This window comes from Platichthys flesus, chromosome 7 (genome assembly GCF_949316205.1).
Source record: "Platichthys flesus chromosome 7, fPlaFle2.1, whole genome shotgun sequence".
Lineage (NCBI taxonomy): Eukaryota > Metazoa > Chordata > Actinopteri > Pleuronectiformes > Pleuronectidae > Platichthys > Platichthys flesus.
In genome coordinates this window covers 23,071,938-23,089,348 of record NC_084951.1, presented here as the reverse complement: position 1 = coordinate 23,089,348, position 17,411 = coordinate 23,071,938, and the positions used below count along the sequence as shown (strand labels likewise).

The window sequence follows — 17,411 nt, the reverse complement described above, 5'->3', positions numbered from 1 at the left end:
ACATTTTGCATGACTTGTTACCTTAAGTCATCAGAAATAAAAACGCAAATTCGTTACACACAAATAATAAAGTTTTTATCTATCTCTAAACCACTGCTCTACATGTTTCCCCCTGAATTATAGCCGAAGTGAAATCACACCACTTAAAATATAAGATTGACTAGCGTGACATTTGAGAACAGCTTGGCTATTTCAGATATGGCCCTGACACGGTTATCAGTAAACAAAACAATAACAAACAAAACAAAAAGAAAGCAATAACCCCCGAAACTCGATTTCAGTATAAATCACCTGCCAGTAAAAAAGACCTCAGCCACCTCGTCTGCTCTACCATGCAACAAACAGTATCTTTATGGCCTTTGTGCTTATCTCACTGAATTCTCAAGTTCCCTCTTGAGAGTAAGCTCCGCCCCACCCGCTCGCCCTTACCCAGGGTGCCCGTGCAGAGGCAGTTGTGAGTCCGGGGAGGTGGCTTAGTTTGGTGGCTGTCCAGAATCTGTTGCACTAGCTGCTCCACTGAGAAGCCAGAGCTGCTGTTCCCATTGCTGCAAGTCCACTTGATGCCATGAACTGCCGGGAGAGAGGAGGAGACAGAGACGTCAGCCAGCCCAACAGACCACCAGCCACGCCAACCCCCCGCCCCAACCACTGTCCTCTGTGTCTACCTGCCAGTTTGCCTCCAGTGGCTCACTGGACTCCTCTGAAATGCCAAAGTTAGAGAGATGCAATAGAAAACTTTGGTTTGTCCTGAATGGAAACAAAGTGGCCAAAGAAAATAATGTAATTTCATTTATTATAGCATTACTTTGGGATTCATATACATGCTCCGGCTATTCTTCATTTCCATGCTCTCTGCCCTCCCCTTTTATTTTGAAATGACTATAAACTCCAGCATCTTTCCTCCTTGTACCGACGTCTCTTGTCTCCTCGGTCCAGACACGAGCAGTTGCTTTTCTCTCGTCTCACCTCACTGCAATGTCAAGCCTTGTGTTGTGCACGGTACATTCTCTATTGTGCGACTCTCTCTCCCATATGTCAGCATCTGTAGCCTCCCCTGTGCGAGTGCTGATGAAGGTGACAGCAACATCAATCCTTCCGCCCTCCACCTTTACCCCGATCTATATGAGTATGTTCAGACAGGGGGAGCCTGTGGGGAGGCAACATCACCTAGCTGCTGCCAGATCAGCTGCGGCACCAAAGGAGAAAGAGAGGCTTGCTCCTGTGAAGCACCGCTCGCTGCCTCAGTCACACCTCGCGAGCTCCTCCTAATACCTTTTCTCCGCTCCACTTGTTAAACAGCCAACACTTCTGATGAGACAGATAGTGGTTTTAGTGGCTATAAGGTGGAAGGAGACTCCGCTGAGTGCTGCAGTGCAAAGGCTCTCAACCGCTACAAAAATGTAAATGAACGGAAGTGAAGCATATTTAAACCATCAAACAAAATCAAGCCAAGTTTAATTCAAGTTCGTCGCACTTCAGCAGCTTTTTTTGATACATTTTCCACACCTATATATATATATATATATGTATATAAAGAGAGGGGAGGTTTCACCATACATCTTTCGGTGCATGTCTGTTTCCAAATCTGATAAGAGGAGATAGAATAAGAGGGCGAGCATAAGGCAGATTAAAGACAGAGATAGTTAATGAGAACTTTCAAGGAAAAAGCTGGGAAACATGATTGCATGACTGTGATAAGGATCAAACTTGAAAGCCCCAAGATCCTTTCGGCAGATTACCGGCCGGTCACCAGCAGATGTCAGCAGAGCGGCTGTGATCAAGCTACGATCACACGCTGGCAGGTTAAAGAAACATAAACAGGAGCTTTTTTGATCTATTGTAAACTCAGATTTTAATAATCCATTAACCTACAGGGAGTGAGCTGAAGTAACCCCAAATGTGACAGGAAACTTTTAATCAAATGTCAAAATAATTACTCCACAAACGTGTCTAGAGATCTTATTTGACGGTGATGCTTGAGTCACCGTTCACATCCTGACACTGTGTAATTAAAATACCAGGAATGAGGTGATGCTAGTATTGCTAACACAAATTAAGAATGCAGAACAGAGGAGCATCCATTTGACTGATCTGTCTCCGGGGTTTATATTGAATCTTATTTTTACTTTTAATGTGTCTGTCAAACAGAAATGAAACAAGTAAGAATGCCATTTATTTTATAGGGTTTTAAATAGACAATAACAATATTTATATAGCAAAGACCTGGTTATGAAGCATTTTAAACCCATTGGAAGCCTTTACATAAATACATATTTTCATGAGAGCCTTGTGTGAGAGTCCACCATGCAGTGTCATCCCTATTTGTCCAAACGACCCTGATCCTTTATGCCAGAATTGCCACAGCCCTCCGTCATCCAGACAGACTTCACCCCCGGAGACTCTGGGTTGTTGAGGTACAGTTACCACCGTGTCTGCCTGTCCGCCTCACTCTCACTGAGGGTTATGTTCCAAAGCAGACGTGACAGAAGCAATGCCACTAGGCTTAATCCCAGTGGCAGCGACGGCACAGGCACCACACAGCAACCCAGTCACATCATCATCATCCCGATGACTGCATCCTGTCATGAGCAGCATCACACAGCCCTAATGACAAATGCAGTCGATCTGTGGGACACATGCATATCCCATCTGGCTGTCTCTGCGCCACTGGGCACTATATGGGACAGCGGAGTGCAATAGTTTATAAGATGTCCGGCCCTGTGTGTCTCGCCTTGGTCTTTTGTTCTGAGGCCCTGTCTGTCTGGCCTGGAGATAGGCCTTCTGTCTGTCTGGGTATTTGTTAAAGCCGCTCATGCGCTATCTGTCAGCAGGCCGGGGGCATGGCTGGGGAGAGCGCCGCGTGTTTATAGCAATAGACCAAGAGAGTGAATCAAGCTGGCTGCCTTGTCTATGGAACTGTAGCGTGACTGAGTAGTGATGCCACTTTTCTTACCCCCCCCCCCCCCCCCCCCCCCCCCCGCGTCTCACCCCCTCTGCTGCGTATCTTTCTCATCAAATACTGCGGGGTGTTAAGGAGGACAAGGTCGGACAAGGCCATGTTTCACAGGACTTGTATTTAAACCGCGGCGTGGGTGCATCCATGCATGTGAAAGTTTTGTGACTGAGAGCACAGGTGTGGGAAGACAGGAAAAGCTCAACTGATTCATGAAATCCACATTTTTCCTGTTGTTGTTGTTTTTTTTGTATCATTAGAGGTGTCAAATGGCTCTTTCACTGAACTGTCTTGAGAGGAAGAAGCAAAAGGAAGAGCAAAGTGAGATGGAAGAGGGCAATTATAATGAAAAGTTGACATTGTTCTAAAAACAGCTATTTGATATTTAACAAAGGGTTTGTTAGCTGGTGAGAGTCCGCCGGTGAAATAAGAACCCTCTTAATCATATAACAGTAATTTAAGCACATGCTGCCAAACAAACCATATGTGACCCAGAGTCAAACGACTATAGTGAGATCTTTCACCAAAGTGAAACTACAGAATTTGATTCTTGACAAAGGGAAAATTAAAATCTTACTAGTTTAGCTATGAAAACTCTGAGGAATAGAAAAAACGTTTATTTCCCTGTTTAATGAGAAGAGCAAACGTAATTTAACTCTAACTCATAGATAATACAGCATGACTTCATGGCTGCAAGTCTGCGCTCCCCTTATTGGGATGGGGGGGGGATTGTTTTCTCATAGAACCACTAGGTGGCACTTTTGCTCCATCACTGGGCTTGTGTTGGCTCCTCCAAGGGAAAGACACGGGGACAGAGAGGAGGAGAAAAATAGAAAGCAAAGACAGACAGCAGGAGAGGGATTTTTCTGCTCTTTATGTTGCTCCCTCATCCCGCCTGGCAGCTAGAAGGCATCTCACACTCGCGGTCTTTGTCCCAACAACTCCCAAAAGTTAATGACTTTAAGCATTACTGCAAATTGTGCTTGTTTTTTTTTAACATTAAGCCACAGATGTAATGAATACAGTAAGGCTGTCGCTGCTCAGTTGCTGTCCCGAGGTGAGGCTTTATGTTCAAATGTGCCCTAAAACTGATACTGAGCAAAGCAGTGAGGAGGATAACGGTGCTGATGGTCTGGACTGCCTTGTCAGTATGCAGCCAGCACGCGCGTGTGCTTGTAAAGCTGCTGACACGCTCCTCTTTACCTGGCCACATCACCAATGATTGGCCATCGGAATATCAGTCACAGGCCTGCCGGCCCCTGCCAGACGCACCCGAATCACAGTCTGGTTGTTAAAGGTTTCTTAACAGCTCGCGGAAAGATTTTCAAACGGCCCAGCAGCCCCATTTGGCTATTATCATTATCAGACAAACCTTTACTTTTTCCAAAATATTGCCTCAGTATTTGGGCCGGTCTTAAGACTCATAAACACACACATAGTGAATCCCGCAGAGCATTAAAAAAAAAAGCTTATAACGACAGGAATCAATCCATTGAGGAGGGAGAGGGCCAGAGAAAGAGAGGAAGGGGGATTTCTGGTGAGTAAAACATTCTTGCTCCCACGCACTAACAAGAATCAATAACCAGCTCGCTGCCCTCCTCTGTCTTGACTTCCTTCATGGGCCAGAGAGGAGGCGCACTCTCAGCCTGGCCAGAGTGGTGCCAGAGGTCTGGGGGAAGAGCTGGACTTTGACCCGTAACTAGCAGATGGCTCCAGGAGGAGAACACACTCATATAACAGTGTAGGAGCACTGGCCGAAGATGCTTTCTGACTGAGGTGCTGAGGGCACTTAGTGTACCAGCTGCCAGCTAATAGGACTGGACAAAAAATGCTCAGGCAAAAACAACAACCACTATGTTTTAATCTTTTTATGCATGTGAACTAATAAAAATCTACAAAAAGGCTCTAAAAAAAGAGGACTGTTTAAATCAAAGGCTTTGGATAAACGTTGAGACATAGACGACAACAATAAAGATGAATGTATAGTTCTGAATGGGATTATTCAAATACTCACACATGGGCTTGAGCTGACCGATAAGCTCCTCCTTGGTCCACTTGGCCCACTCCTTCTTGTCTGTGTTGATGGAGCACAGTATCGGACCGCACGGCTTCCCACAATCCTCAATGGCTGGAACATTCAAATAGTGGACGAGCACGATATCAGGGTTCTGTGGGGAAAACAGAGCGCATGGGGGGGGGGGAGAGTTAGAAGAGATGGCGTAATAGATAGGGAGCCCTGGTTCCTTGGATGTACAGTAGTGGAGTGGTAGTGACACTTAGAAACCAGCTGCAAGGGCTTTTATGTGGGACGTGCCAGCTGGTTGTTGAGAAATCAAATGTTGCTGGAGGATAGCACAGTAGCACTGAGTGGTGACCTTCACACAAACACAACAGAGTCCGAGCACAGAGGAGCGAACGCAACACACACAACCAGGTCGAATCTCAGAACAGAAATCTGCCATAATCTCACTCATTATGTCACTATCTGTATCTGCTAATGTGTGTGTGCCTGGGAATGTATTTGAGTGTGTGTGTGTTCATTCATGTGTGTGTTTGTACGTGCATATGTGTGATAATTACAATGTGTGCCCATGTAACACACTTGTGGCATTTTGTCAAGTCCTCCCACATGGTGAGCCGATGCCCTCAATTAACTCTGCCTGTATTTACCAAGTCAAAACTCAACAATTTGCCGCCTGCAAATTGTTACTAGGTTACCTCGGCAAATTCCCTAAATTGACAGCTTATGGATAATAGGTGGCGTTTAAAGGGAATGTTGTGCCGGTATGACTAACATCAATTTGGCTCTGTGATCATGAAAAGCTTTGATTACGCGAGCAAGGCGAAAAGGAACACGAGGAATGTTCCCATTACGGTCCTTATCGCTCCCGATTTATAATAAAACATCCAACTGCCACTAAGCACACAAACATACAAATATAGTACAATTTACCTACAGTGGCACGTAGGGTACAAATAACAAATAATAGTTGCACTGAATTACGGAGTTTTAAGCAATTAAATTGAAGCAGGTGTAGAGTATATGGAAGAAAAGGGTTCGGGAGATGTATGAATGAAATAAAAGAGCAGACACAAAACTACACACACACACACCCACACACACAAACTAGAGGCTAAACAAGATGCAAGCATCGACAAACCAACAAAGACCTTGATAGAGAAAAATGCCGTGACAACACGTGTGTGTTACTGCAGTTTGAAGCTTCATCAGTACTAAGTGGCAAATAAATCAAGGTGCTGCTACTGTAGGTCTGTGCTCCCTCTCAGTGCATACCATTAATCTGTGAGCACCCCTCCCCTCTCCTCTCCCCTCTCATCACACAGGGGTGTGGTTGGTGGGGGGATGGGGGGGACAGGGGGGAGACATATCCACATTAACAATTACTTCTGTCGGGAAAAGAAACATCCCAGCAACGAGCACAACCTATGATTTGTCTGTGCAGCCGCGGCTCCGGCAGTGGAACAGGAGCCCGACGTATGCAAAGCAGCCTCAGGGCGACAGATGACCTCCCTCCCCGTGTGAGCCCGAGCTGGACTTTGCCGAGCGCTATCTCACTGTTCTCCTTGTCCCCTGTCATTGGTATGGACACTAGGTGATGAGCGCTGCACTGCTGGGATGGAGATGGCACAGGGCGGCGTGCGATGCACCCAGATGGCACCACCAGCTGTGTCAATAGCTACGAGATGCCCTCAATCTTTACTTGGAATGAGCGCGGCGCGGAATGTAGACGGCTTCATTCAATAACGAGCGTACGTGCATGTATGTGGATGAATGGGTGCAGTCGGGTGTGATTGTGCACACACACAGCTCACGCAATAAGTAGACGCGCGCACACACTAATTAGCATAATGTAACAGACGCATATATACTCAAAAGACATTTATGGATTTGCCGAACACAATCGTACACGTGGTTACAAACAGTCTCCTCCTTCCAACACCCACGCTACCAGCTGTTTCCTACCTTTTCACACAGGGCTACACAAAGATGCACGCACATATGCACTGGAAATCAAAGGCCGCAAGGCAGCCGTGCACCTCACTCAAGCTAAAGTAATCTGCGTCTCCGTGCTCTACTGTTAGGAATCTGACAAACCACAGAGGGAGCCATGCAGGAGTGTGTGACGTCCGGAACTTTCCCTTCACTTTCCCCCTGCCTCTGTGTCTCGTCTTTACACCGAGTTTAACTGTTCTCTTCAAACTCAGGGCCCTCCTCCACTCTGAGAGGAAAACAACACAATGAAAATGTAAAGCGTCACATAAATCTATCTGGATGGTAATTTAATTTAATTTCCTGCTGGCCGCTTTCTTTTTCCACAGTGTAATATCAGGAGCTGGTTCTCCAGGAGTCGGCGAAAAAGGGCTGAGGGTGAACTTTTTGCCTGGATACTATTTTCCAGAGAAAATGAGATCTCATTAACTTATTGATTAATTGTGTAATGTAGTCTTTGGGTTGTTTTTTCACTCGTTTCCCAGGCGGGTCTCAGGGCAGCTTTCCAGCCCCACTTCCGCAGTGGAAGACTGGGATCGAGTTGCAGGAGCCTGTGCAGTGCACGTGGACCCGGGTGAGATGCTGCTTGTGTCTTTGAATCAGTTTGAATGATAGTGTCTGTGTATCACTGCTGGAGCTGTAAGCGTGTGAGCTACAGATTCACATGTTAAGGCGTCATGTCTCCAGCCAGCGTTTTGATGTTGATGTGTTGTGTTAATGTTTACTGCGCCTCCCAAGAACAGATGGATAGATGTTGAGCTAATTACCAGCAGAGTCTTGGGGAGTCAGCCATGGGGGCGGAAGGCCTGCTGAGTGGGTGGTGGAGCGCCTTCCTGCCCCTCCCTTCACCGCTCACTCTCACAAACACACGCAAACGCATCAGTACACAAAGCCATGCATGCACGGTAAAAAACAAAGTTACACAATCCTGCACACGTCAAACAGAGACACAGACTAACACACAGACGCGCAATGGAAAAAGTTGGCGTGCCCAAACTCACACGCACATTTGCACACGCATGCATACGTGATATCCAAGACATCGCCATCGCAACCGGAGGATAAAGGTGCTGTTGTAGCCAGGCAACAGGTTTCTCTGGCACCCACGCACTAAGAGGCAGCGAGTGCTCCGACGATCTCTCACTGAGTGCCTAGCTCGTCCTAGAGTCAAACACCCTGCTCTACTCCACGAGACGAGGACGGAGGGAAAGGGACAAAAGGAAGAAAGAGGGAGTTCGCTAATGGAGCTGAAGACACGGGAGTTAGATGTCAGTGGAGACAGATACGATGACCTTCTACATTTTGTGCTGAATGTGAGGCCGGTGGATGTCTGTGTGTGTGTGTGTGTGTGTGTGTGTGTGTGTGTGTTGAGCTGCAGCTGAGATTTAACAAAGTGAGACTCGAGTACAGAGCTCATTTATTGGAAGAACCTGGTATGAGTGGTCGGAATAATGTGTCCGCTGTCGTGTTAAGTCTCTGTGACACTGCCACAAATCTGCCACTCTCTGGGAACACGTCGAGGTAGCGTCCACTCCAGCAGCCCGACGTAGCTCATTAAGAAAGAGAGAGAGAGAGAGAGAGAGAGAGAGAGAGAGAGAGAGAGAGAGAGAGAGAGAGAGAGAGAGAGAGAGAGCGCCACGGAGAGAGTTTGAGACAGAGATATGAAGGAAGGCAGAGAGACAGGGACAGAGAGGAAGAATGAGAGCAACAGCTCTTATATTGTCAGACAGGCGGCTCCGCTCCATGGCTGTACTCTACCATAGTAGGCCTCGCTTTCACAACCCGTGCACGAGAGCGATAAGAACACCATTAACATGAAAGGATCTTAATTGAGAGGGGATGCTTCACAGAACGTGGATGAGCCGGGGAGTGCAGGGGAAACCTTGTTTTTTCACTGATAAAGTAACCCCCACCAAGGAATGGGGGGGGGGCTTCAAAGCCTGTCACAGTGAAGGAAAGAGCAGAGCAGACTGGGGCTCATGTATGGGAAAAGTCCCCCCCCCCCCCCTGCATTCCACTTTCCACTTTTTCTCGGAGGAAGCTACTGGGGAAAATAAGCAAAGGAGGAGAGGATGAGACAGTTCTTCTTCATGGGAGGATTTAACGCGCAGGCTACAGGGATATCCATTTCACTACAAAATGTCATGAAAGCAGGAGCAGCCGGTTGTTTTGTCACAGACATTCAGCATCAAGGCACAAATACAGAGGGGAGGTGCTTGTGTTGGTATATTTGTGTTTGTGGATGTATCTGTGTCTTTATATATTTGTGTCTGCCTACATTAAATTATAAATAGCGTGTGAATGAGTGTCTAGAGGCAGATTTCTGTCTGTCGGTTTGCCGTACGTACATCAGTATTCATGCAGAATGAGTGCAATGAGCTGTGGGTGAGAGACTGAATGCATCTGCTATTGTGACTGCATATTCATGCTATTTGTGCGTGCAGCGCATATTCGAATTTGTGGTTTGCTATCTCTGCATATGTCTGTCTAGTTCCATGTGCGTACGTAAGACCTGTGCATGTACAGTGTGTGTCTGATGTCGTGTTGCTCGTGTGGTCCGCTGCATCAGTACCAGGCCCTGCTCTCTCTGGCTGTGCGGGGGCAGCTGGCCTGGCAGTGGCATGGTGATGGATGGCATAGGGTGCCAGTCATTAGGTAGCCTCCTGGCCTCTGGCACTGAGGTTGCACTCTTAAACACCGCCCTCCCCCGCCTGTCCCCAAACACTACTGCTCATTTCAAGGTCAGCTGCCTCTGTGGTGCTCTAAGTTCACCTCCACAAGGCACAAGACGTCTTCCTTTTGTTTGGAACCTCTATCGCTCACTGCCAACGGGTGTGCTTTAGAATGTGAGGGCGGCTGGCTGGTGCCTTGCCTCGTGCAGAAACGCAGACACACTTATGCATTACATAGACACACACACACACGCACACACAGACACACACAGCGAGGTAAACAAAACTCCATGTCAAACCCTCACAGAAAGGCAGCAAACAGCCTGAAGCTCCTGTCTGGGTAGCAGAGCAATCCCCTAAACCTGCTTCCCCCCTTTCTCTCCAGGTCCTCTATGACAAACTATTTGTTTAAATGTTTCCAGCTTAGAACACGTCCTAATTGGGGTGTCTGGAGTCAGCGCTTAACCTACTACAGTTCACCCTCTACTGCACCCGACTCTCCACAAACTACGACATTGCCTGAGTGCCAAGCTAAAGCGATGCCCAGGGTGGAGACCAATCCAGGGGTAAGTCAGTTTCTAGAGAGTTTCTTAATGTGAATTACCTCGATTGCCTCCGTCCAAACTCTTTGAGAGGGATTCCAGAGTGGGCGGCACAGCAGGAGATCCTGATTTAGGGAAGATTCATACTGCAGCTCTTACCTTCACTACCTAGTGTACTGGCTGGGAGATATGAAAGGCAGAACTTGGAACTTTTGAGGAACAGGAAGAGGCCAGCATGTTTGAGCGTGTTTCAGAGGAAGCCAGGGGCTGAGGCCTGTGATGTTTAATTCAGTAGCACATAATCACTCTGATGGAGTTGAGAGCGGGGCTTTAAATAACTCAGCTTAGAGGGGCAGAACTGCTTCACTCTGGGTGGGGGAATACAAGTCTGTGTGTCTGCATGTGTGTAAGGGTGTGTGCAAACTCATGTGTGTATGTGCACACACATTTGTGCACTTGTGTGTGTAAACATTTCTACATGTTTGTGGGTGAGTATGCAAGAAAGTGCTCCTCTATTTTCGTGGGTGGCTCCTCCCTGCTTTGAAATATTTTGTTTGTGCAGTGCACCACAGTAAAAGGTGGAGTGTGTTTGTTGCTTTGCCAAGCATCTGCATGCATTACAATAAAAGTGCAAAAGGCCAGCATTCAGAGGCTGAATATGGAGGGGCATTCTGGATGCCAAGCAGGCCGGCAGTAAGTCAGGCGGTAAGCCGGGCAGTGAGGCAGTGAAGCCCCTTTAGCTCCCACAACTCAACTCACAGTTTACGGCCCACTTATTCTTCCTAAGGCCCTTACAGAGCACACTACCCTCTCCATTAGTTGTGGTGGTCCCAAGTGAGAGGCCACGCTGCCCAGGGGCAAGCTGAGAAAGGGCCATCAGAAGCCCATCCGGCTGCCATAATGGCCTCGGCTAAGCCGATGGCACTGATCCAAATATTCAGTGGCAGTCCAGGTGACACAGTGTCATTCTGGAATAAAGGAAGGGAAAGGGAGTCACTGAGCCCTCTCAGACACAGGGAGGATTTAACCATGTGTTCTCTTCATGGTTCTTTTCTCTTCCCGTCTCACAATAACTCTCAACCTCTGGCTTTCTCTCGGTCTCGGGGTTCCACTTGCTCGCTCCCTCGTGTTCATCTCTCCCTCTCAGGATATAGTGCATTTCATTTGGAGGAGGCAAACACAGCTAATACCATCTCTCTCCACTCCCATCTCTTCTGCTCTCACTCCCTTTCATATCAGCTGCTGAGTCTGATTTGTTTGTGCACGTCTTCTTTCTCCCTGTGCCAGTCGACTAGGCGGACTATTTATGTGACTCTGCCCATGTCTGTGAGCAAATCAGGACTTCATAGGAGCAGCCAGTGGAGAGAGATGTGCTGGTGCATTTCTAAACAGGACGCCACAGGGAGGACTGATGTGTGTCCAGCTGCAAGACAGCCCAACCTGGCCACTATCTGCCGAGGCAGTGGCCCGCTGAGCAATAATAGATAACACCGGTTGTCATTATCAACAACAACAATGACTGCTGAGGTCGAAAACAGACCCAGTCAAGCCTCAAGTCTAAAAGCACCAATGGACATACTGTATATGCAGATATCTACACACACATCGAGAGACTGACACACAACGACTACGGCCACAGGACTGCTGAGCCTGTCTGCTCTGTTAAACATGGTGAGGGGCTCATTACTATTACTGGGCTGGATACTGGAGCAGCCCCAGAGCTCAGCTTGGCAAGACCTCTCTCACACACTCGCCTCTACACACATCACACAATCACACACACACACAAACACACACACACACACACACACACACCATACAAATGAGTAATCAAACGTCTGCCCCTGGGATAAAAATGTTTTAATGGTATCCTAGCAACAATGTGTATTGGATACACATGAAAAAATTAAAAAAATAAATAAAGACAATGTGTGAGTGTGTGTGTGTGAGACAATGAAAGAATGTGACTCAGATAAACAGCGCAAATTAGAGAGAGAGAAAGAGAGAGAGAGAGAGAGGTCCATGGGGTGAAGTGCGGAGCGGCCGGAGATAAGAAGCCGTGAATAGGATATGAAAAGGTAATGAAGAGAGAAAGAGAAAAGGCGCCATTAGAGGTCTGCCAATCTGATCGACAAACACAAGCATTTCCCCTGCCTCACTTCGGGGGCAGTGTTGACTGCGAGTTGAGCTTGTCCACAGACACTTAAGGTCATAGGAATGTGTTGTCAAATCACGGCTCAGGGAGAGAGAGAGAGAGAGAGAGAGAGAGAGAGAGAGAGAGATCATCACGGGAATAAATCAGTATCTTACACTCTGTTGCAAATATGTGGCGGCGCTGCAGGGGACGGGATTATGCAAGAACCACGGGCTTTAGAAAATGGCCTAAAACACAGTGCTGCTTATCACGCCAGGTTAAAATGCAAAACACAAGGGGGTTGTGCGGTGCCAAAGTCACACAATCAGGTGAGAGTAGTGATTTGAAAAATTGCTGCAGAGCAGTGAACAGAAAAAAGGTGTAGCTGCATCTCTGGGGATCTGGAGAGGTTTGTTTTTGATCATCGCTGAACATTAAAAGTGTAAAACACCGCGAGTCCTCCTTTAAAAAAAAAAAATGATTCAACAAAAAGACAGAGTTACATTTTATTTGTTTATCTGTGTGCAAGTGTGTGAAATGTGAGGAGCAAAACTGCGTGGAATAGTGTGAGTGTGTGTTTCCATAAGATACTAGTTTGTGTCTGTCTGTAATTGTGTGCGAGGATGTTTGGTTGTTCTGTCTGTAGAATTGTGTGTCTGTGTGTGTCTGTGTGTGCGTGTGGGGTGCCGAGAAGCATACTATCTCCATCCAGCAGCTGCCACAAAGAGGCTTCCCAAAACAAGCACGGGGCTGTGACAGAGACAGAGCGACCGCAGCCTTCTGGTGGTGTAATAGGAAATTAATTGAGACCATCAATATGGTATTAATCATTAAAGCACAGGTGCTGAGGTGGCACTTTGCTGACTGCTCCACTGTTGGCAGCACTCACACACACACTCACACACTCACACAGTAAAAGTTTGACCTGCTGTTTTGCTAAATTGTAGGTGGGGACACGGGGAGATCGCTGGAGACAAAGGGAAATGAGAAAAGGGAAAAGTCTGTACCCTCCATTTAGAACACAATAATCCAAGGTCATCCTTACTGTGCCGAGACAATAGTTAATAGTGAACTATTTTGAGCTGGCTTTAATACGGACTAAAAAGTGAGGCAGGAATTGAATTGCGGAGCGTGTGTTCGAGAAAATGAAATCAGAGAACGTCAGGTAAATTTGAGGAAATATTCATCAACTCCCTGGGAAGTAATTCCTTATATCACCGTACACTTTGTGAGGCGATGCACGTGAGTGTTAATCAGCCAGAGGAGAGGCAAATTGCAGCAACTACATTAAGCCGTTAAGCACACCACGTCTCCAAATTGTTGAGGGTGTCTCACCGAGGCGAATGCTTCTTCTTATGAATAATACATCGCGCGCAATACGCACAGACCAAACCACACACACACACACACACACACACACACCTATATATGTGTACATGAGACTGCATGGGCAAACTCAATCGCAGGCTCCACTCTGTGCGTCTCGTGCTGAGACAGAGCGACAGCTGTGGGCACGACGGGGGCTGTGGTGTGTGTGCGGCAGAGTTCCACAGGGTGATATTCCCCCGTGCTCACTTCGGAACTCTGTGAAGTCCGGCATCGACGAGCCTCCACAGGCACTTTGCACCAAACCTATCCTACCCCCTACCCAACCCTAACCCCCACCCGTTGTCTGTCAGTGTCAAGGTTGAGCCTATGAAATGTTTATGATTCAGGAGCTGTAGATAAGATGGAGATTGATCTGGGTCGAAAGGCAAATAAGACCGCCAAAGCCCAGAGTCAGCTGAAAAGGAGGCAGAGGGAGCAGAGGGGAAAAAGAAAGAGAGAGCAAGAGGAGAAAATGCATTAACACAGGCCTGGGCCTTGGATAGCAGGGGATGGGGGGGGTAATAAGTACTTCCTCTGCACCCTCCGAATACTGGGGGGAGAGTGTGAAGACACCATCATGACCACCTGACTGATGCCGTGTGTGTGTGTGTGTGTGTGTTTTTGTGCATGTGAGTGCTTGTTTGGTCCTTTTGCCTGATTGCTGTCGTACTTGAGACTCGCCGCTCTTGACTACTGACACTATCTGTGAACGGCTGGGCTCACCCGATGGTACCACACACACGCTCATTCAGACTTTTTGCTGGCCAAGGTTGAAAAGTTACCATGTAAGCATTAGTGGGAGATGCCAGGATCAGGAGACGATGGTCGTTACTGTACGTGACGGTCTCAGGTGAAAACGTGTTCAACAAAGTGACACGTTGACACAGTTAACTACTCGCCACTAGCAATTGAGCAAGCATCAAAAAAGGGACTTTCAAGGGAGAGTAGAAAGCACTGTCTCTCTTTAACACACTCAGAGCGACACATCAGCTTTGATTTATGATGTCTAACAGTGGAACAAAAGGGGAAATGATGTAATCAAATAGAGCATTTTTCAAAGGCCAGAGGAATGTGTGTGTGTGTATGCATCAATATGTGTATTTGTGTGTGTGTGCAGATGGGATGGATGGAAGGATAAGACCCTTTGATGTATCTCCTGACAGCCCAAGCCAGCTTGCAGGAGGAGAACAGAGCAGAGGCCACCAGAGAGTTGGGGCCCGAGCCCCGGGGCCGGTTGTCTCCCTCCCCCTCTCAGCCTGCCGTCCCCTCCCTCTTCTGATCAATACTGGGTGCTAATCAGCGAGGACAGTGTGGTAGCCCTCTCTTTCTCTCATCTCCTTTTTCCTCTCATGGTTTTTACAACCTCTGCTTCTGCCATGGCATTGCCAGCTTGCATATATTACACACACACACACACACTTTGCTCTGTGGGTATGTGTGTGTCGAGGTGTCCATATGTGTCCACAGCTTTGCGTGGGTTAGCCACACACATCCTCCCAGTGTTTCTGTGCATATTTGCGAACGGGAGTCAGTTTTGAGTCTCTGCAAATACGTGAACAGGCTTATACAAGGCTGTTAAAATGTGTGCATGTGTCTGTGTACAACAAGATAAGGGAATATCCTTGAAAAGGCAACAGCAACATAAACCCCAGTGAATTATGAGCAGCATGCATAAACTTGAATAATAACACATCCCCTCCTTTTGGTGGCTTTATACTAGTTATCTAATTGCCCATGTCTCTTTTTTCTTTAATAAACTAATGAATGTGGCTGGGTCGAGGCCCGGACTCATATAGGCAGCAATAAGTAGCTCTGCTTTAAACCCCAAACTGCATCAGAACAGCTGAATAATTTGTAGGAGAAATAATTACGGGGCAGAAGAGCAGGCATCAATCCTGGAACACCGACAGTGCCCTCGCTGGAAACTACCTCACCCATAAGCCAAGGCTCCATTAGGTATTGTCTGGGGCCTACAGGCTAATTTGTTTGCATCAATAATACATTCAAAGGATTTATCTAACTTGCAAATGAGTGTTCATTTAGAGGCTGGGAGGAGAGCGGGCAGCAGGAGAGAAGGTGTGAGAGGCTGAAACAGCTGGTTGGGGTTATCTGGGACACAGTTAACCCTTTGCTGGGCAGCAGGACGCCGGTCCACACCTAGCATTTAGTTAATAGTATTCAGCGATGGTAGGTTCTGACATGCTTGGATGACAGCCAGCGTTGATGTAGGGCAGAGATAGGCCGAGGTACCGGTGACCAACCCTTGGAAAGGCATCAAAAAAAGGAAGCAGAGAGCCCCCCCCCCTCGCAGCCGCATCACATTACCTGCCGCACCGAATACTCTCTGATCATTTGCCAGATGACAAATTGATTGTTTCAGTTGGAGGACGTGGGTGCGACAGTAGTGAGATGTTGTGGGCCGTCCTCAGGGAGGGGGGGGGGGACACACACACACGCTGGGATCCTGTACACCCCCTTTGATCTCTGCACTATGCTGCCTCCCACAGGTGATACAAGGACACTCAAAGCCACAAGAAGTGGAAATAAAACAGAGGGTGGGGCGAGGCAGAGAGAGAGAAAAATGGGAGAGGAGGAAGGGAACCGGCCATGAACATATGCTGCCTCTCTGTGCCAAGCCCCACTGGCTCAGGCAACCCACGCATACGTTGCACTGCTGCTGCTGCTGCTGTTGCCACTCCAGCCCCCTCCAACACCAACACCGTGGCACTACTTAGTCAAACAAAGCTGGAGAGATGAATCTGGAAAGAGATGGGGTCTCCCCAGCCTCTGCACTGCCAGAGGAGGACGGCCTGGCTCTCAGCTGTTGGCACCCCCCTTAAATTGTGACACCAAGATAGATTTTTATAATCTCTTTATGGGCTCGACTCCTCCACCACGATTCACTTTGATTAATTATTGGTAGAAGCTGCAAAATATTAATTTGTTAATGTCGTGCTGGGATAGGAAAGTAGGACGGGAAAATCAATGGTTTGTGTTTTCTTAATGAATTTGAAAGACTAAGAAATAAATGTCTGAGAGTATTTGTTGAAAACTTAGTAGAGACTTTATTGGTTAGAACATCTGTGTGAGAATGTGTCTGTGCACATGCATGTGTATGAGGACAGGATAAAGGTAAGTTTGGGGTTCAAATGTTCAGGTCATGGTTAAATTAATGCAAGTCTCTGTTATGTCCTTGATTGACCCATGACAGCACTAGGGGTCTGTGAGTGTTTGTCCGTCAGGGGCTCCTTTTGGGGACAATTTTCAAGTCAGGGACAGTTTGTCCAACTCACAAAATCTGTGTCTTCAATTGGGATAAATCTGAATCTCTTCTGGGTCAGTTGCTTCTGACTCTCACTTAAAAAAAAAAAAATTGTATTCATTAAAATCCTTCACTTAGAGATGGTTTGTCTGACTCAGGATAAGAACTTGACACTAACCATGTCCCCAATAGGGAAAAACAGGTTATCCTTGAGGGTCAGTGGTTAATGTTAGGGTTAGACAAGTAGTGGTTATAGATAGGTATAGGGGGAGTCCCTAAGGAATGAATGCAAGTCGATATAACGTCTCTTAAGTGAATGTGTGTCTGTGTATGTGTGTGTTTCTATGTGTGTGTGTGTGTGTCTGTTAAACAAGGACAGGGCACTGGGATGTTTGATGTACTCTGCACCTAAAGGTATCATTAACACTGACTCTCTGAAAGGTTCAATTCAGTATTCATTGCTTAAAC

At 47.2% G+C, this 17,411-nt stretch overlaps 1 protein-coding gene across 1 annotated transcript in view; it reads right to left on the bottom strand.

Moving 5' to 3' along the window:
• Nucleotides 1–17,411, bottom strand: part of camta1a (calmodulin binding transcription activator 1a) — a 272,323-nt gene that overhangs the window by 28,553 nt on the left and 226,359 nt on the right. The window contains exons 6-7 of the mRNA XM_062392299.1: nt 4,968–5,121; nt 430–570 (exon numbers count right to left, since the gene is read on the bottom strand). Of these exons, the coding sequence (XP_062248283.1) occupies nt 430–570; nt 4,968–5,121 (295 nt within the window). The remainder of the gene's footprint in view (nt 1–429; nt 571–4,967; nt 5,122–17,411) is intronic.